Raw genomic sequence first — 22102 nt, 5'->3', positions numbered from 1 at the left:
TAGCTGGAATCGGCTGGTAAGCCTTCGTCCTGCAGTGGACATAAAATAGGCTGGTGATGATGATGATATTTATCAACCCCCCCTCTTACACTCTCTCTGTTAAGGTCCTCAATCATTTGTTGTAACTCGTTTGCAGTGTTGCTGAATAGAACAATGTCCCCTGCAAACCAAAGGTTTCTGAGATATTTGCCGTCAAACCTTACTCCTAAGCCTTCCCAGTTCAATAGCTTGAATACTTCTTCCAAGCATGCAGCGAATAGCATTGGATAGATTGTGTCTCCTTGTCTGACCCCTTTCTTCATAGGTATCTTCCTACTTTTCTTGTGTAGAATTAAGGTAGCTGTGGAACCTCCGTAGATATTTTCCAAGGTATTTACGTAAGTGGTCCGTACTGCTTGATTACATAATGCCTCTATGACTGCTGGTATCTCTACTGAATCAAATTCCTTTTCATAATCTATGAAAGCGATATAGAGAGACTTATTGTACTCTGCGGATATTTTGATAACCTGATTAATCACATGGATGTGATCCATTGTAGAGTATCCCTTCCTGAAGCCAGTCTGTTCCCAGGAAGCAGCCAATGTTGCCCTTATCCTATCGGAGATTATTTTGGTGAATATTTTATATAATACTTGGGAGTAAGCTAATGGGCCTATAATTTTTCAATTCTTTAATGTCTCCTTTTTTGTGGATTAGCATAATGTTTGCAATCTTCCAGTTTTCTGGGACCCTTGCAGTTGATAAACAGTTCGTATGAAGAGTCTGCAGTTTTCCAAGCACAATGTCTCCTCCATCTTTGATTAAACCAACTGTTATTCCATCTTCTCCTGCCACTCTTCCTCGTTTCATGTCTTGCAAGGCCCCTCTGACCTCATCACTAGTTATAGGAGGAGTTTCTTTATCCTGCTCATTACTGTTTCGAATGGAGTTATCCCGAGTCCTCTGGGCACTTACTGTACAGGTCAGTACAGAATTCTTCCGCTTCTTTTACTATAGCTTCGAGATCGCTGCTTATCTTCCAGTGCATATACCTTGGTTTGACCTATGCCATGTTTCCTTCTCACTGATTTCAGATTTCAGGCTGCATCCATTTTTTATGGCTTCTTCAGTGTTTCTTATGTTAAATTTCGAATATCCCTTATTTTCTCCTTCTTGATCAGTTTTGACAGTTCCGCAAATTCTATCTGATCTCTTGAGTTGGACACTTTCATTCTTTGTTGTTTCTTTATTAGGTCCTTTGTTACTTGGGAGAGCTTGCCTACTGGTTGTCTCGGTGCCTTGCCTCCCATTTCAGTTGATGCTTCTGAAGCCAGCCTAGTTATGGTTTTGTTCATTACCACTATGTCATCTTCATCTCTCTGTTTTAAGGCTGCATATTTGTTGGCAAGTACCAGCCTGCATTTGTCTGCTTTTACCCTTACTGCCTATACATTGGCCTGTTTCTTCTTGACCAATTTTACTCTTTCTTTCTTCAAATTGAGGTGAATCCTAGCCCTCGCTATCCTATAATCACTGCACTTTACCCTACCTAACATTTCTACATCCTGCACTATACTGGGATCGGCAGAAATTATGAAATCAATTTCATTTCTTATTTCACCATTAGGGCTTTTCCAGATCCACTTTCTGCTGCTACGCCTTCTGAAGACGGTGTTCATTATTCTCAGCCAGTCAGACATGGTTTGTACACTTAATGCGTGGAAGCAATTTACGGCCCTCTTTCTTCGCAATACAATACCTGGGGACACAAATGAAAATATGCAACAACAAATAAGTGCAAATGTAGACGAAAGGAATGGACGCAAATACGACTGTTCTGACATGATGAAAATCTGTGTGTTAACTTTACAAATGGTGTTGCTACGTGCTTTTCTTTATTCTTTGCGTGAATACTGTAAAACCTTTGCATCACTTTTCTCTGTTCCTTCTGTGCAGAAATTTTGCATTATCAAAGAAAGCCCGTTTTGGCAGGATTTCTTTTACTAGAGCTTTAAGTTACCACCTGTGATGGCGAGTCAATTCCGAGAATGTGAAAATGGTATCACGTCTCAAGATTGTACTTTGCTTATCAAAACAGCTTTGATGCATCACCAACAAGCTTTTTGGTAGTATGTGTTTGGAAGTGACAACAAATGGATCGTATATATCCTACTCGGGATAAAATGAGGGTGAGGCATTTGCCTGGAGGTTTTACTAGAGCATTTTACTACCTTTTTAAATAACTAAAACTCCAAAATGGCAGAGTTGTCGTTAAAGAGACTAAAAGCTCACTAAATTGAGCAATTTATCCTATACCAAAACTGGTGCAAAACTGCTTGAACAAAAATGGGAGAGAGAGAGAAAGAGAAAAAGGGGTGGCTTTGCCGAAAACGTCAAATATGAGAGAAGGCAGGGCATGAATGTTGCCCATGAGCACTGGTTCAAGCGATGGGGGAAGTCATCTACTTCGGGAAGGAGAGCTTGCCTCCTCGCATGAATGCCTGGCAAGATTTGATTTGCTGCTGTATTTACTGTTAGGAAACCCTCCTTAAAAATTCTTGAGGTAGAAAACTCTCTAGAAAGCATGTCAGAACTTCCAGTGGATAACCAAAATTTCTGATTGTGTCTGTGGAAGGGGCCTTCTCAGGTCAAAATCTGAAAAGTTTTTTTGAAAGGTGGTCACATACCTTGAGGGATAGAATTGAATCCTAATTCTGCTTCGGTGTTTTACTAAAGCAACATTTTCGTGATGTTCTTGCTGCAAACTGCCTTGAAAAAACAAAACATCAACTTTTCAGTGGAGACTACACCTGGCGTGATTCGACTGCGCAACCAGTTTTTGGAGGCGAAGCTGAATAGCTGCTGCGAGGTGTCATCGCTCAAGATTCTCGGTGGCTCCAAGGAGTTTGTGGCTGCAGACAAACTGGCAAATTTGTTTGTCATGTTTGATGACATTCCCCTCTACTGGGATGCCTGGGATGTCATGGACTATCACCTCGAGACTCGTAAACTAGCGGTCAAGCAGGTATGCTTTGACTATGCTCTAAAATATAGGGATATTGTAGTTTTATGAGGCCATATTTCAGTAAAGACTACATCACCAAGAGCAGCTGGGACACAAATTGTGTTCTGGGGATCCATATTGCCATACTCAGTCCTCAAAGAGTGCAGAGGCAATAAGTGATATTTATTTAACTGAGATTTACTTCTATATACAGTGGACTTTCTTTAAACAGAACGTCAAGGGACCAGGGAGATTGGTTCCATTTATCAGGAGTTCCACTTACTGAGAGACATTGCAGAGTGCATTGCACGAATACAAAACCAAACAACCATGAGAATGGTGTTCCATTTAAGCAGAAGTTTCGTTTAAGCAATTCCTGTTTATTGAGATATCATTCTAATTGGTTTCTACTAATTATCTCAAACTCATCTTATAGATAGTGTCACATTGTAGGGACAGGAGAAAATAAAACACTGCTAGCAATTTTTTTTTTTTTTTTTTTGCGTGAGCTTGTGTTCAAAAAGACTAGCGATGAATAAAGGGAAAATCAGACATCCATCTGTTTGTAGCAATTGCTACAAAGGAAACCCATATGGGTTCCTCGAAAGAAAAGCCTCATAGTTGAAGAAAAATTCGTTCTGGTCCGGGACCAGGGCGAATTTTTCTTCAACTATGAGGCTTTTCTTTCGAGGAACCCGTGTGGGTTTCCTTTGTAGCAATTGCTACGAACGGGTGGATGTCTGATTTTCCCTTTATTCATTATTTCTCTCCACCTTGCGGGTTTCCGCAGAACTACTACGTCAAAAAGACAAGCGATGCAAAGGTAAATGCAGTTGCCATAATCGCAGATATAGCCGATGCCGTGAGCCCTTAATTTGCAGTTTTTGTACTTTGGTTGTATTTCTCTGCGGCAGGCATTCTAGTGCACTGCTGCAATGTGGTCTTATTGTTTGTCCTATTTGTGCTGTATTTTGGTAATCCCTAAACCAAGCTGGCACTGAGCTCACTCAAGGAGGATATTCGAAAAATTGAAGGCTCATATAAGGTTCAATGGCACATTGTTTAGCATAGTTGTTGATGATGGCACTTTAGAAATAATTTGTAATACAGTAGAACCTCATTGATACATTCATTTTACGTACGTTTTCCCTGCACCAACGTTCGCAATCAAGAACACAAAAAATTACCCAATAGAGTTGCACTCATTTTTTACCATTTCATACGTTCCCGGAACACACAATCTTTCGGCACAGACGTTCAGTACATCACCAAACTGCAACCATATGATACATTTTCTGGCCACTAGACCCCATAATAATAAGAAAATGCGCAAGGCGCATGCAAGTGAGAAGAGTATATAGCTGTGCAATACTCTTCCGCCTGACTAACGTGAAAGCGCCGGCATGCACTCAGTTTCTCATTTCGGTACCAGCAAATCTTTTCCAGGGTCGTCGCACACAGCATTCACAGCTATCACCACCAATCCTATTGCGATAAGCATCTTCGCCTATCTGGTGCTGTCAGAAGCGTAGCGCACGTTTTTAATAGGTGATAACCAAAATGTGCCGCCGTTCCCTGTGGCAGGCTGCAATCAAATAAGTTTTCCGGCTGCTAGATCCCATGTGAACAGGAAAAGGCGCGAGGCGCACGCGATCGAGAACACTGTATAGCTGCCCGTCTCTTGTGAAAATGACAGCGTGCACAGTTTCTTATTCCGGTACTAGCAAATCTCTGCCTCGGTCATCTCATGCCGCATTCACAGCTATCGCCGCCAAATGTATTGTGATAAGCATCTTCACCTGCCTCTTACAGTGCGTGGTGCATAGTGTTATTGGTAAACATTATGCATGCTTTTAGTAGGCAATAATCCAAATGCACCACCATTCCCTGCTACAGGCGATGCGATGTGGGCATCCCGTTTCACTTGAGCGACATCTGGCATTGCCTACCAGCTTGATTTCGCTTCGGTTTCCTGTCGCTGTGCTACATGCCAGTGTTATGAAATGCACACGCCGCTGATGCATCAAGACTGTCCTTGTTCGAGGCCGTTTCTGTGCATGCTTCCCATCTCGGTTGATTGCGTTGACCATGTATTCGTGGACTACTGAAACAGAAGAGAAAATTTTGTAGTTACTACGGTAATGGAAAAAATAAATATATATATATATACAGTAGAACCCCGCTGTTACGTTCCTCACTGCTGCGTTTTCCCGGCTGCTACGTCATTTTCATCCGGTCCCGGCATAGCTTCCATAGGATCCAATGTATAAGGAACCCCGCTGTTGCATAGTAGCTGTGAAAACGTTCCCGCATGATGCGTCGCAACCCGAACCCGCCTGGGCTAAAGTAGGCAACGCGCTCCAACCGCCATTTTGACTTTCGATGAGTTTTGACCCCGCTTGGCTATGGAACTAGCTGCAAGAAGCCGCACGCCAGTTCGAGAGGTCGATTACGGTCACCGCATGGTTTGTTGGACGGGTCGACTCACGGAGTAAGGAAACTCAGGAGAGGACCTGACGTCACTCTTTGTGAAGCTATAGCTAAAGGGAATCCGGAAGTTGGCTTTGCTCATGGCGTTGCTCCGCCTATCGGGCCAGCTCTCCTCTCTTGTTTACATTTCTCGCGAAACCAAGCCGCGCTGCGCGCAACCGGGCTGCTCGGACGCGCACGCTCCGCAGCAATACTAAACAGTTGTTAGCACGTTAGCCTGATTACGCCAAAGAGGGCAAAATTTCCCGCGGATATTCCTTCGTCTGTTGCCATTGCCGTGGCGCGGTGACGACGAGGAGCATGAGCCGCATGATGCCGGGCAGTTGCCAAATCCTAGCTTTGGAGAAGCCGTCGCGGCTCTGGACCTCCCCCGCACGTACGACGCACCTCACAGCGACGCTGACAGCAATGCGGCCTTCCAGGCTATTGAGAAACGTGTGGTGATTTCTAGCGAGCGAAAGAAACGGCAAGCCACCATTTAGACTTTCTTTAAGTTCTAAGCGCACTCTGTGGAAATAAATTGTCTATAGTTGAAGCTGCACTTTTTTCATTCATTTTCGGAGCTTTCCTCACTGTTGCGTTTTCCCGGCTATTACGTTTTTTTTCCTCAGTCCGGTGAAAAACATATGAACGGGGTTCCACTGTATAAAGAACAGTTAGCGAAAGTTGATATTTATTTGCTCCTCGAGACATCTGCGGATGTAGGAAAGAGCTAAAATAACATGATAGGAACAGTCTGATATTAAACTGATCATTTGGATATCAACATTATAGTTGTAATGTTCCAATAAATAATAAATATTGATTGGATTACTAAGCTGGTCTAGCTTTCCTATGAAGCGTTTGAAAGGTTGAAACTGGAGCTCTCATTTGTAAAATACTTGACTTCCAGCTAAAGTTATGAACCTGTTACATGGGCACTTTCGATCATGATCAAGCCTTAATCCAGTTCAGACTTGCGATTGCAATCGAAAATCATCCCTACTACACAGTCCAAGAAAGGGGATTGTGTTGTTTGGGCTCGAATGCATATTAAAGTGTGACTGAGCCAGTCAGAAGCTAATAATAAACATGCCTAATAGGTAGTAAAGTTAGTTGTACAAAACCATTTTCACAAACGTAGCTTCTTCATTCGTTATTTTAAGTAAAGAGTGCCATGTCCGCTGGTTCTGATCATCTGCTACTCTTAAGAACTGCAAGCATGGTGTTCACGCTAGAGACAGAGATGTGTAAAATTATATGTATATAAAAAATTATTTATATTGCACTGTTGGTTAAAATGGCCGTTTTAGAGGGTTATTTGTTCGGATCTCTTTCTTCATCATTGTACTTCGTTTTCTAACATACAGAGCTAGAAGCTGCTTGCATCGATCTCCCATCACAATCGAATAGTTCGATCACAGCGCGCAGATCACGACCAACTGGATTCGGATCAAGGCTGATTGCAATCGAAAGTGACTGTGCACCTGATCTGAACCGACTCAGTCGTGATCGAAAGTGCCCATGTGGCAAAGGTTTTACTATGAAACAACACCAATTTGTGGTCATTCAGTTAGTACATCCAACAAAAGCAATCTGCAGCTCTGTAGTCAACTGTGCGAAACTATTGCATCCTCGCTGCACTGGTGAATTCTGTAGGGATCATTGCCCTAGCATCAAGGCAAATGGTTACTTTAACATATGTGGGAAGCTAAAATACCAGCGGGCAACATGTCAACACACAAGCAGACACAATTTTTCACTCTGCGCTCGAGCATACACATTCGAGGCCGTCAGGCAAAGCGTGAGAGGCTGGGCAACCACTTCAAACAGATTGTGCACCGTGCACCGTGCACCGTGCACCGGTGCACCACCTAGTGCACCGAACTAGGCACAAAAAAGAAAAAAGAACTGTAAGTGACGCGCTGACGTGAACGGCGCACAAGAAACCTACGACCTTGAATTGTTTGGCACGAGGAAGGGACGCGCATGCACGATGATCGAGTACCAAAGTGCTCCAGCGCTAGCACATACAATGTTAAAGTGACACACAATGCTTCACTTACATGTTCATTGAACCATGGGCCAGAGCTTTGTGTCATCAATCTAGCCGCTGTCCATCAGTGAACTGAAACAATGGCACCTTCAGCACCGTCACCCATGCCTACAGCTGTATGGCCACTTCGCTGACCTCCTACCCAAGGCCAGTCATGCCGGTGTGATCATGTAATCACAAACATGGCCGTGCCTGTGCGCCACTGCTAAAAACCGTCTATACCACTTGTTGGTGTGGCTTGGCTTGGCTAAAAAGAATGCCATGACTTCTGTATGAGCAAAGCATTTAAACGGGAAGCCACGAAGGCACATTGGCATTACTGTAGAAATAATTCAACACTTGAATCGTGGGAACATCGGCTTGATAAACAAAATATTACTTTCTTACAGCTAGGGCATGGAGTAAGATAGACAGGAGTGCCAACTGCACTCATCTGGGAAGAACAGATTGTGCAACACTGATCGGTGGTTTATGGCACTATGCCAGAGAAAAGAGATGCAGCAGGGAGGGAAGGTTGCTGCTGCTGAAAACCAAAATTGCAGACGCACTGCAGGGCCACTTTCAGTTCTCTCCACTGTTACTATTGGCGGCGAGGACTTAGGGAGTCACCATCTGTCTAAGCGCCTCGCTTGCATAGTATGAGGGATAACACAGTGCCCTCCTCATAGGTTTGGCTGTTGGCACTCAATCAAAACAGCGCACTACAGCCCCCTGGCCATTTCTGTAAGTATTCCCGAAATGACAGACGTTTTTACTGTTAAAATAATAATCTTGGGCAAACAGAAAGCACAGAAACGTTTACAGACACCATGTCTTTACTGAATAGGTGCAGTGAATGCCCACTGCGTGCAGTCGCCACGATGAAGTCTCCAAACCAGTTTTTTGCATGAAAGGTAGGCAGTCGCTGAGATCAAACTGTGTGAAGTATGTTCTGTACTGAGCTGCCTGTGTAACAAAATGAAGCATAATAGAATCAAGCCTCAATGCAGCAATTGCACGGGTTCGTAGCAACCGACCGCGTGTCTGCATGCGTGTCCACGCACAATGTTTCGCTTTCTCTGTGAGCACATTTTCTCACTGTGCCGTGAGCTTTAGGGCACAGAATACAGTGGAACCCCGATTATACGACTTATGCGACTTTTATGACGCGAAAAAGCGTCGTAAAATCCAGGCGTCGTAAAATCCGAACATAAATTATGCCTTAAAAAATACTGCTTATTTCGTGTGACGGATTTATGAGAAACTTCAATGTAAACTACTAACATACTCTGCAGGGCTTGAAAACCCAAATTACCAAAAAAGTAAATGCGATAAGAATTAATGCTGGACTACAGGTACAAATCATGCTTTATTCAAACAAACCTTTACGGCACTCCACTGCCCACTGCCATAATTCCTGCCAGCCGGCGTGAACTTTAAAAAACAGTCGGTAAGTTTCTTTTGGACTTGTTTGATCTGTGAACCAAGAGCTTTCGCTCGAGTTGGGCAACGTCCAAAAGGAGGTCCTCTGCAGTGTCGCATGAACAGATGAAGTTCCGGATGCTGTCTACGTACCGTAGCACATTGGCGAACATGGTAGGCACAGGCACGGCATCTGTGGCATCGTCATTGTTGTCATCCGATGTCGCAACAATGTTGGCACTAGGCAAAGCCTCCTCGATGGCGTCATCCAGTGACACCTCGCTGCAGATTGCAACGTTGTCATCGGCCTCCACGTACTCGGCGAAGGCTGTGGTTAGGTTTAAACCCTCGAAATTGTCGTCGGCGAAGCCTGCATCGGCCTCGAGTGGCATCGAGGTTGTTGCATCCCCAGCAGAGGAGGCAGTCTCTCGCTTAAAGCCACGGTGCTTGGACGAGTTAGTGATTGTGCTTCGCGACACTGCGTTCCACGAACTGGCAATAAAATGTATGGCGTCGAGCACAGTGATCTTTTTTTCTAACTCGCTGCGCTCCATAGCCGCCAGCCGACGCTGCACTAATCGCTTCCGATACCCTTGCTTAATGCATTTAATGATGCCGGCATCCAGTGGCTACAGCTGGCTTGTGCAGTTGGGCGGAAAAAAACAACCTTTATGTTCCTCAGGCTGCACGTATCGGGTGGGTGGCACAGTGCGTTGTCTACAAAAAGCAATAATTTCCTCACCTTAGCACCCATTTTGTTATCCAGCTGCTGCAAAAAATTGCTGAAGAGTGAAGACGTCATCCAGGCCTTTTTTTTATTTATTTCAAAATACTGCAGGCCAATGTGGTGGCCCAAGCAGGTGTGGGTTACATCCAACATGAATGTACAAAACAACAGACAACAAAAAGCAAGAAAGAAAAAAAAAGGAAAAAGAAAAAGAAAGTTTAAGAGAGAAGGTGACACTCCAACTCGGAGAGAAAATTATTGGAACCAAAAATATCAGACGGCAATGAATTCCAATCTTCCACAGTTCTAGGAAAATAACTGGATTTGAAAGATTTTGATTGGGCAAAGATTGGGGTTAGTGCAAATTCATGGCCATGGCGTGTGTCGTGTTGTTAGGGGTTTTATACTGTTAGGCAGATCTATTTTTATGTTACCAAAGATACATTTATAAAGAAATGAAAGGCGACTAATGTTGAATTCCAATGGCGGAGTCGGAGCAACTTTTTCTGCTCGTTTCGGAGCAAGTTTGTTCCAATGGCAGAGTGAGGGCGGGAGTAAGGTGTTCCAATGAGAGAGTCGGAGGGGATTCAGAGCGGGAGTCACTCCGTGAAGCAGAAAAAGATGCTCCGCCAAAATCGGCGGAGTGGACCGGAACTCTGCGTGACATATTTCCTTTACCATGTTTGTCTGCTGGGAGGCGCCACCGGTCACGACTCGCGAGGAAGCAAAAGCTGCTGCACGCTTGGCGAGATATCCATTCCGCACTTTTAAAAAAACAACAGGTGAACGGCGCTGAAGAGACAAGTGACCGGTGCGGCGGTGCTGGAAGCAAACAGCGGAAGGAAATGACAACACGCAAGGTATCTTGGGTAACTCTGTGATAGAACTTCCGCTTCCGCCTTGCTCCGGCGGCGCAGGTTGTGTTCCACTCGCGGATCTGGAGGCGTTGCTCTGTGCCAGAGTCGAGTGCTCGCTCGCGGAGTCCGTCGGCTGCTCCGACTCCGCCATTGGAATTCAACATAAACTTTGTGCGGGCTTCTAAAGTAGAAATACAGTTTAATCGCATTAGGTTGGATGGGGACTCAAGTCTACGATATTTGCCAAATATAAACCTAACAGCCGTTAATACGTCCAAGTTGCATGATACCTTTCTTTAAATAGGGATGCCAAATGATGGAAGCATACTGAAGCTTAGAACGAACACAGGTATTATAGGCTAAAAGCATTGTTTGCGAAGGTGCGAATTTCAGCTTTCTTTTAAGGAACAATAACTTACGTAGTGTAGATGTGCAGATATCAGAAATGTGGGTTGACCAAGTTAAGTTGCTTGTAAGGGTGACACCTAAGTACTTATATTTGCCTACAACCGAGATACTATTATTTCTAAGGGAATAACAGAATTGGCTAGGATTTAGTTTCCTGGTGATACACAGTAGTACTGTTTTCTGAGTATTTAGTTGCATGCCTCATTTTTAACACCAGCCGTCACTAACATTCAGTGCATGTTGCAATTCAACATGATCTCTGGGTGATACGATTTGTTTAAAAATGATACAATCATCCGCAAACAAACGTACAAACACATTTTCGGGAATAACATCAACCAAGTCATTAACACAAAAACAAAAGTGGTCCCAATACACTTCCCCGTGGGACTCCAGATGTGACATGAAGAATAGCAGATGATGAATCATTAATTACCGCATACTGTTGTCTATTGTGAAGATAAGCCCAAATCTATTGAACTATTTTTCCTGGTAACCCCAAGCACTGTAATTTGTACAACAATTTCCCATATGGCACTTTATCAAAGACTTTACAGAAATGCAGAAAGAGAACATCTATTTGTCCTGATGCTTCAAGCACTCGTGAAAATTCATGCACAGTTGTAACTAGTTGTGTAACAGTAGATAACCCTTTTCTAAATCCATGTTGAAATTTTTATAGTACGTTGATATCACTAAGAAATTCATGAATGAAGTTTGCAATAACATGCTCAAAAAGTTTACAACACCTGCTTGTAGTAGAGATAGGATGATAATTCTCAAATGACAAGTGGTCACCTTTTTTATAAATCGGCTTAACGCGTGCTATATCCCAGTCAGCCGGTATTTCCCCTGAAGACAGTGAGCAGTTAGGAAGAGCAGTTAGAAACCTGGATAAATACTCAGCGTACCGGTTAACAAAAGGCATTAGGGATACCGTCAGGCCCAGCGGATTTTTTAGGATCAAGTTTTAACAGCATATGTGTTACACCTTCCCTTGTTGCTTCTATGTCAGTATCAGTTTCAACGATTGAATTCAGAAATTCATAATCATCAGTTTTAGTAAAAACATTCTGGAAATATGCATTAAAATGTTCAGCAATAGCACAGGAGTCAGTTATCACCAAACCATCGACATTCATTTTGCTAATCCCGATTTTCGACTCACTTAAGTACCGCTAAAACTTTTGGGGGTTAGTTTGAAGAAAATCTGTCAATGTATTAGTACAAAATATTTCCTTGCTTTTGCCAAGCTTGTTTATAGCTTATCTTTTAATTCTGTAAACTGGGGAGTCATTGTTGCGCGCTTCTTGTGTAGTCTTTTAATTTTACGCTTCATGTGGATAATTTCTCGGTTAATCCACGGGTTTACACGGTGGTTACACATTTTTCTGCTGGGTACAAAATTATCAAGACAATAATGTATGGTTTTCACAAAGAGTTGCCATGAGGTCTCAACATCGTGTGATAAGGTTTCGATATGCGTGTCAAGGTAATCAATTATAGTGACATCATCAGCCTTAGAAAATTCCTTTACAACAGTGGCTGACTGAGTTTTTTTAGTTCGACCTAAAACCTTATTCCAGGTAAAGAGGATTAGCTTATGGTCAGAAATACCAGGCTCAATTACAACGGTGTCGTCAATGAATATTTCACTGAGAAACAGTAAATCCAAAATTGAGCTGTCTCGAGTATAGTCAGTCACCGCTTGCTTAAGGTTGAGAAAAAACGTGATGTCAAGAATAGGATCACCAGTAGAAGAACAGCCATAACGTATGTTCTCCCAATCAATCGTTGGTAAATTAAAATCACCAGTTAGCAATATGTTTTTATTACGCAAACCTAATAGTCGATCGTATAGCTTATTCAAAAAGAAATCATCTGCATTGGGTGTACGGTACATGGCACAAAGGAAAAAGGTGTCTTGCTTAAATGATATCTTCAAAAAAAGGCTGTCATGATCTGCAATTTGATCAACAAGAGTGGCATCAACGCTATCTTTTACAATAACCGCCACGCCGCCACCACGAGAGCCTCTATCATGCCTGAAGAGCTGATAACCAGGCGGCACAATTTCGTCGTCACCTATCAGATCATGAAGCCACATTTCGGTAATAACGCATATATGCGGGTCATATAAAATAAGGATATTTTCAAGCTTATCAAGTTTGTTACTAATGCTCTGTGCATTAAAAGATATCAGGCGCAGCTGTGCAGTTGGGAACTGCTGTATCTTTGTAGGCTTCTTTTTCACCTTTGAAAGCCATTTTCGAGTGTTTGAGGAGTCAATCCAACTGTAGATGTCATTGTCAACATGAAGGCTATCATGCACAAGGAATACTTTTTTACCAGCTGCTTTCTCTTCCTTTGCTGTCTGCCAGAGTAATTTACGCTTTCGTCGAGTTTCCTCACAGTAGTCGTTATCAATACTTATCTGAGAACCCTTAAGCTTTGAAACATCTTCCAGACAGCCTGCTTTTCCCTGTAGTCTTGAAAGTAAAGAATTACTGGCCGATTTCGTTCGCTATGTCCTAGTTGTGAATGCGGGTGACTGAAGAGCAGTTCACGCCCAGCTTTTTCCTAAACAATTCATCAATAACCTTTTTCCTCAAGTCTAATTCAGTTTCATTCGCGTGTTCCGCAATACCGAAAACTATCAAGCTTGATCTACGGCTGCGATTTTCAAGGTCAACTAACTTAGCATGCTGTGTTATGACGGCCTCTTGAAGAGTCTCAATGCTAGCGGTTAGTTTTGCATGGGTTTCATTAACATTTTCTTCAAGGGTATTCAGTCGTACACCAAAACACTCAATACTTTTTTCAGTACCATTAAGACGAGTTTTCAAGTCAACCATTTCTACCTTGATTTCATTCTGTCCTTCCAAGAGTTGCGCGAACATTTCCTCAACTGTAAGAGGACCTGGATTTAACTCTACATCCCCGCAAAAAATAAATTTGCACAAACAAAAGCATTCATATGCAATACTCAAACAGGTGCGTGGGCACGGCAAAATAACAAGAAATATGTCATCACTACATATTGAACATTCATGCCTAACCTGCACAATGAAGAAACGAGAGGCCGTAATCCACATACTCCCAGCGCTTTCGCCGCACCCACTGTCGATGCCGGGGGGTAGTCCACTTCTTATAGCATTGGTGGCCGTTGACGTAACAAATTGGGGCAGGAAATGCAGAAAAGCCTCCTCCGGGACTGCGTCGTCGAATCCATTTTGTAGTCTTCGGTTGAATCGAAAAAGCAGTGCAGCGAAGGGAGTGGAAGAGGCATTGGCAGAAGAAATCAGCAGGGCCTGCACGATGAAGAAACGAGAGGCCGTAAGCTACATGCTCCCAGCGCTTTCGCCGCGCCCACTGTCGATGCCGGGGGGTAGTTCACTTCTTATAGCATTTGTAGCCGTTGACGTAACGAATCGGGGCAGGAAATGCAGAAGAGCCCCCTTCGGGACTGTGTCGCCGAATCCATTTTGTTGTCTTTGGTTGAATCGAAAAAGTGGTTCAGTGAAGGGAGTTGAAGATAAGGCCCCGGCAGAAGAAATCAGCAGGGCCTGCACGATGAAAAAATGAGAGGCCGTAAGCCACATGCTCCCAGCGCTTTCGCCGCGCCCACTTGTTTGTTGAAGTTGTAGCTGCACGACAGTGTCTTCAAATTCTTAAAGCATCGTGGCTTTGCAAACTTTCCAACAACGAGCACGGGCAGCCTCTTGGAACCGTCCTCGTTAGCACAGAATAGTGGTGTCACATGCTCTTTACTACGCTTGCCGTCATGACAGTTTGCTCGGGCTGCATGGTCAAAAATACTGCTCTCATCGGCGTTAAAAAAGGCCCAGGGCTTGTATGCAGCAATCATCTCCGGCAGCGACTCCATCCACTCGTTCACTGTCGAAATGTCCATGGAAGTGCTTTCTCCGCAGGAGCAGCTGTACACAATCCTGTTTCGTTTTTTAAAGCAATCCAGCCACTCGTTCATGTCTGAAAGTCGTCGATGCCTGAAAGTCGTCGATGCCTGAAAGTCGTTGATGCCCAGACGCAATGCCACAAGGTCCATCTTTTCTTTTAGAATGGTGCCGTCAACGTTGATAGCAGAGCTCTGTGCTTGATGCAGCCACTTGACGAGAACATTTTCTAACTGCTCATGTTGTCCTTCTTTTGCTGCTTTCTGCTTGAGCCTGAACTTGTTGGCATTCTGCAATATCACCGCTTTGTTTGCCAGGATCGTCTTAAGCGAAGATTCAGGTATCTTAGGGTCCCTGGCAATGCCGGCTTTCGTGGCTTCATGCTGCTTTTCCGCTTCCTCAATAATATTCAGCTTATCGCCGAGCGACAGAACTGTCCGCTTTCAGGACATTGTGCGTCATGTTGCTCCACACAACTCAAAACCTCCACTGAATGCTGGTCGCTAGGATTACGACGAAGAACACGTGTGATAAACCTAGGTCTCTCCACGCTATTTTGTCGGCGACCTGCTACTGGGAAACTGGAAGGAGAAAAACACTTCCCCAACGCGGTGAGAGGCAATGCCGCTGAGAAGAGAGCGAGAAAGTGATTGTGGAGAAGAAAAGATGCTATTTCAGCACAGCGTGTGTCGTGGGCGGCTGCTGGTGGGGGGAGAGAAATGCTTCCCCCAAGCGACGAGAGGCGACGCCACCGAGAAGGGAGGGAGGAAGTGATTGTGGAGAAGAAAAGGCGAGCAAAGAGACCCGCGGCATTTTTCTTTTGTCCGCCGTTCCATCCCGCGCTTCGCGAGGGTTGTCGTATAACGCGGGTCAGGCATAAAATTATGTCGGATAACCGGGGTTTTTAATGCATTGCTTCTATGGAGACTTCGCTGGGACTGCGCTAATCCGTCCTAAAACCCGGGTCGTCGCAAAAACGGGCGACGTATAACTGAGGTTCCACTCTACATACATGAACTTGTTATACGATTCATGAGTCATGACCCAACCCAAGTGTATAAGCCAAAATAAGACCCTTCCAATCCTTCGTCAGGAAAAAAAAAAAAGACAAGTTTTAGGAAATGTTTGAGGCTGATTCTCGATCTAGGGGCTTCGACTCAAGCCATTGGCATTGCCATTGAGAGTCCTCTTTTTATAGCATATCGCAAATGAATATTGCTGTAAAGCGAGATTCCAGTGCAGGTTAGGGCCATTTTTGGAAGACGTCTGCAACAAGTGGAGAGGACAATGATCCATTTCGATGACAAACCTCGAGCCCACAAGAAAGTAACACAATTTTTGTACAGCCCATACGAGACATGCGCATTCTTTCTCAGTAGCACTGTATGCCTGTTCTCGGTTAGTGAGTTTCCGACTTGCGTAAATGACAAGGCGTTCCTCCTTGCTCTCTCCCTTTTGGCATAGTACAATGCCCATGCCTCGCTTGCTTGCATTGCATTGAACCACAAATCCCCACGTGTAGTCCAGTGATCTTAGAACGGGCTGACTCGTCAATGCGCCCTTCGGGGTGTTGAAAGAGGATTCCTTTTTTTCATCGCGGAGGACACTCTGTGGCCCAGTTTTTCGAAGCGCATCAGTTAGAGCACTAGCTAGTTCAGAACACCTAGGGATGTATTGCTCATAGTACCCAGCGACCCCTAAGAAAGACTGGATGTCGGTCTCTGTGCACGACTACAGGAAATCTCATACCGCAGCCACATTTAGCTCAGAGGGACGGCGACAGCCCTGTCCGATTACATGACCGACATAGATCAGTTCTGCTTGTGCCATTTGGTATTTTGGTGCCTTGACAGTTAAGCCTGCTTCCCGCAAGTGGGACAACACTTAAACACACTGCCCTCAAGTGTTGCACATGCCGCGACCAGGATGCAGAATATGTCGCAACATCATCTAAGTAAGGCAAGGTGAACACTTTCTGTCCTCGCAACACTTTGTCCACAAGGCTTGAAAAACAGTATGGGGCATTTTTCAAGCCAAAGCTTAGGACCTTAGGGTGGAACGTTCCCACTGGATATATGAAGGCGGAATATCTGCTGGCCCGCTCTGTGAGCGGAACCTGCCAGTAGCCTCGAACAAGATCCAGGGTAGAAATGAATCTGGCACTACTAACTTCGCTGACTGATGTGCTCTTCATTGTTTAGTATAGGATAAATCTGATGTTCATTGATCATGTTTAGCCTGCAGTAATCTACGCAAGGACGCAAATCCTTGCCTGGCATCTCAACTAAGATCCTTGCCCGGCACCAACTAAGGTGTAATCGCTCTCACAATGCTTGATCCCCCCTAGAGTCAACATTTTTTCCATCTTTGCATCCATAATCTCCTGTTAGTGCGGTGACAATCGGTAAGCCTTTGAACATACTGGCTCCGAAGAAGTGAGTCCGATGTTGTGTGTAAGAACCGATGTCTTCCCTGGCCTATCTACAAATAAGTCCTAAAACCCCTGCAGGATTTTTTGCAACTTCGTCATTTGTTCAGGCTGCAGCTGTGCTTTAGAAACTAGTTCCCTAATTAGTTGTTCCATAGCCTCTCTGTTACTGAGTGATACGAGCTCTGGAAGCTCTACTGGAATCTCTTCGGAAACTTTTACCATCATGTACACATCTGCTTCCCATTACCTGTAATGCTTGAGCAGATTACAGTGATAAACCTGCTGTATCTTACGCTTCACAGGCATGCTTATAACATAGTTTGTGTCAGACAGTTTCTGGACCTCGTTTGTGGGACCTTCCTACTGCACCTCGTTTAGGTTGTTTAGAATGTTCTGCAGGCTGGGGTCTTTGTTTTGCTTGGACTTTAAGGCTGAACTATCCATCTCTAACAGCCGCTGTAGGCCTTCTGATGTAAATGCTACACACAAATCTGGCGACTGCTTTTCCAATAACTGGGCTGCTTCCACTACTGGGACCTCTGCCTGTGCGGATCCAAATTCCTGTGGTTCCAACGCGACAGCATTCTCGATCTCTCCTTTCTGACGTTTCGAACAGCCTCTACCTCAGTTAGTGCCGTTTCTGCGACTGCTTTTGTAGTTAACTCACAAGCTTTAAATCTCGTTAGTGCCATCACACTAGCCTCCTCAAACATTAGCCCTTTCTTGCGCAGAATCTGATCCGTCCTATTTGAGAACAGGTAACGGGTACTGTGGAGAAAGCTTAGCCGATACGGCAGCTGCCATCTCAAGTGTCCCGAAAGGACATTTTCAAATGGAAGACATGCACTGTAATCTTCTACAGCTTGCTTAATCCAGGTGCATTCATCTGTGTACATCTCAGGTTCCACATAAGAGCTGTGAACCATGCCTATAGTAGCCAACATGGTTTCCCATTTACCTCAAGGTCACGCATGTATGGTTCAAGCAGCTTCCTGTTCTTGTCATTGCAACCGACCGATAAAAACACCACCTTTGCCTTGTTACATTGTGCAGCAATGTGTGCAGGTTTGTGACAGTTTTAGCAAAGAAAGGGTTTCCTTGCTTCCAATTTTTTAACTTCAGGGATCCCTTCTGACCTTGAAGCATTCCGTTTTGAGGTACCCTCAATCATAGGCTTGTCCTTTCTTTTTTTTGGGCCCTAGCTTCAGCTTGCCGTGCCTGAAATTGGGGTCGCCTTTTTGATCTTCGCTGACTTTGCGAGCCCGACGCATCACAAATTCCTCGGCTAGTTCAGTGGCTCTGGCTACCGTACTAATTTCTGGCCTATCCTGAACCGAGTACCTCACATTCTCAAGTAACCGGCAATAAAATTGTTCAAGTGCAAAGTACTAACCAACGTTCCCGTGATCAACATTGGCTTTTTGTTCTTTGAGCCATTCCTCCATGTTTGACATAAGCTTATATGCAAACTCAGCATGGGACGCATTCCTAGCCTTTTCCATTTTGCTGAACTTTCACTGGAATGCTTCCACTGACAGCCTGTACCTCCTCAGAAAACTGGACTTTACCTTATGATAATCCTCAGCTTCCTCTCTGGTTAAGCGAGCGATTACGTCCATTGCCTTGCCTGGTAACAGTGCGAGCAGACGCTGTGGCCACGATTCGTGGGAGAACCCTTGCTTCTCGTACATCCACTCGAAGTTCAAAACTGATCCAAAAGAGCAAACCAATGTCCTCTCTGAACTTAAAGGGCCGCATCAGCTCTGTCATCTTTAACAATACATGCTCTCCTGCACTGTTTCCTTCACTCCTCTGTCCTGCTGCTTGAGCGCGTTCCATTTCAAGCTCGAGTCACTACAATTCAAGTGCGTGTTCCCTTTCCTCACGCTCTTCTGCCTGACTTTTTGCAGCCTCCCTCTCTCTAATGATCTCCAGGCATTCCGTAAGCTCATCATGTTTAGTCTCTAAAACCAGAATAGCCTAAATCAACTGTGTTTCGGAGTGTGTCAGTGACATCCAGGTGCAACACCTTTGCCAGCTCCAACAACTCTGGTTTACACAATGACTTGAACTTCATGGCTGTTTTCAGTGCTGCTCTCTTTACTGCACACATCTATCTTGCCGCAACCTAACTAGGCGACAACAATAGCTCTAATTACCCATTCTGTTCTAACCCTTCAACAAAACCTGGCCAAACTCGGCAGCAGAAGCCCCACACTCACTACCTTGCAGTGAAGAATTCGGCTTAAACCTTTGCAAACGCTGCATTCATTTGCGACTTCGCAGACAAGGCACATATATCCGTGTCCTGTCTGCTGCTTACCAGTTGTCACGGCTGGTACCAGTTGTTACAAGCTGGTGTCTTCAGTTGTGATTGGGATGGGGTTTCAGTGACTTTCAACAGCGTCTGCTTGGAGCTCGAACCAGATTGACGATTGGAGAGGGTCCAGCAGGGAAGATGAGATGGTGTAAAACCAAATAACAGAAGTTTAATACATTGTTCCAGGTGAGCGTTGTGCTCCAAGACAAAAAGTACAGAAACGTTCAATGTGCATGCTCTTGCACACAAGGGTAGAGAAGATGTTTTCATGCCATCTCGCTGGCCTTCTATGCCCTACGCCATCTGGGCAACCTCATTGTTTCTTGTTCTCTAGTAGAGGGCGTTGTCAGCACACTGGTCAGCCCACACAGAGGAACATGGAGAAAAACCACTTCCTGGCAAAGAGGCAGTGAACAGAGGACACGTCAGGTCAACACACTGGGCGACCCACACATGGGATTTTGGAGAGAAAGAAACCACTCCCTGGTGTAGAGGGGGTGAACGTAGGACAAAGCAGAGTAGGATTTGCACTGGCACATAATGCCATCGCACACACCCGACAGACAAGCCTTTTCGTGTTGACGAGCGTGACGAATAGTCACATTGTGTCTCAGGCGCTTGCCATCCGTTTCCTTCAACGCTGCACTCAGTGAACTGTAACAGTAGGAAGAAGCGCACTGATCCAAAAATTGTTCGTGATTGATTTCAGCTATTGGCCAATAGCAGCCGTGTATGGGTATATGCTATGTTATGAAATAAAGCATCCAGTAAATAGAGAGGAGCAGGCTGCTGTAGAAAAGAGAGTGAAACAAAGGTGACTTCGTGCTCCATTTGTGAGATCCACGTGCCAAGCATGACTGCAAACTTTGGCTGAGATGTTCACAGCAGCGTATGCTAACCGTGCACTGTGTTTTTTCATGAAGCGCGAGGGGTGGCTCAGGGCCCCTTTAATGCGGACGACAGAGACATAGAAGAAGGCATAACATTGATAGACGTTGGCTGGATGCGAAAGGGGAGGAGGGAGCATGTGCAAAGGTGCGAGCCAAAGAAAAGGTGAACGGAGGGAGAAAGCAAGGTGATAAACTTAGATGTGCAGTCGGGTGCAGTGTCAGCATTTCAGAATTTGTCCCAAACAAAGGCATTGCACAACAATGACGCCGGCGCTCCTGTCTATCATGCCATGAGCCAGGGAAAACACGGGGAACATTGGAGATGGAAATTCAAGATGATGAGCAAAACAAGAACAAGGTGAAAGCAGGAGCCAACGTTCTGACTAGTGGACTTGTCTTCTTCAAGGTAGGAAAGCAGAAAGTTTTCACCTTGTTCCTTCATCTTTCGTTGGTAGAAATCCAGGGAAAACGTGGGGAAGGTGGGAGATGGAAATTCAAAACAATGAGCAAAACAAGGACAAGGTGAAAGCAGGAGTGAACATTTAGACAAGTGGACTTGTCGTCTTCAAGGCTCCTTGAAGAAGACAAGTCCACTTGTCCAAACGTTGGCTCCTGCTTTCACCTTGTTCTCGTTTTGCTTATCGCCATGAGCCAGGACCACACTTCTGTGCTTCCTACCAGTGCCGGCGTACAATCGCCGTTGCACTTCCTATCACTGTTTCCAGCATGTTTCCAGCATACGCTTTCATCCTCACGATTGTAAATGCAGATCTGAAAATTCTGATAAAAAATGTTCTATGGCATTTTCCGTGTTCCCACTGTAGGATCGGGCACTCTGACTGGCAAGCTTTCTGTTGCTCAATAAAAAAAATGGGTACCGTAAAAATTGGTTGTCAGTCCCTTTAACCCTTTCAGGGTCGATATTTTTTCACCATATGTGACCACCCAGGGTCGATTTTTTTTATTGCAGATTAAAATACTTCAAAGGGACCTTTTTAAATAAAAAAAGCTACCGTGATCTTTCTAGGGTGACCGTAAAGTGAGAAAAAAATATTTTGCATAGGTATATATGTACTGTTTATTCATGAATAACAACAACAATAAAAAAAGGAAATAAACTTACAACAATTAAAAATTTGATGCATTGTTATACACATAGTTCAAGGCTTAGAAAGTCACACATGAGAATATTTTTCAAGCCTCAAATGTTCTTGCTCTTACAATAATGTTTACATCCATAGCGTAATCGAATTGCATAGGTGAGCTCACTCAAGAAAACTGTGTGTTTGTGTGCTCGTCAAAAAAGCAAAACTTGCGACAAACTTCCGCTAATCTTATCTTATCACCAATCAGAGGCAGTTAGTTTTCGCGACTCTCAAAAAAAAAAAAAAGGGAAACGCATGCATGACGGCATCTTTCGTATGTACACCCCTGTAAGCAATAAACAAGCGAGTAACAGGTGGTTGCCCTTTGAGGGATTAGTAAAGAGATAGTCACCAGTTTTGCAAGTGCAAGAAGCCGAGACCACCCGTGGAACGAAACCCAAACTAACCGACACCCACGCGCGCATGCCAATGCGCGAGTGGTGGTATATAGATGTGCTGGAGCAAACAAACGAACTCTAAAACAAACCATGCAATGAA

At 44.5% G+C, this 22102-nt stretch overlaps 1 protein-coding gene across 2 annotated transcripts in view; it reads left to right on the top strand.

Annotated features, from left to right (window-relative positions):
* The window catches only part of LOC142583412 (alpha-mannosidase 2C1-like), a 255564-nt gene that overhangs the window by 168359 nt on the left and 65103 nt on the right, over window positions 1-22102 (top strand). For both annotated transcript variants that reach the window (XM_075693863.1, XM_075693862.1), the window contains exon 12: window positions 2781-3007. In XM_075693863.1, the coding sequence (XP_075549978.1) occupies window positions 2781-3007 (227 nt within the window). The remainder of the gene's footprint in view (window positions 1-2780; window positions 3008-22102) is intronic.

The sequence above is a fragment of the Dermacentor variabilis genome, chromosome 5 (assembly GCF_050947875.1).
Source record: "Dermacentor variabilis isolate Ectoservices chromosome 5, ASM5094787v1, whole genome shotgun sequence".
In the NCBI taxonomy this organism is placed as follows: domain Eukaryota; kingdom Metazoa; phylum Arthropoda; class Arachnida; order Ixodida; family Ixodidae; genus Dermacentor; species Dermacentor variabilis.
This window is presented reverse-complemented; position numbering and strand designations above follow the sequence as displayed.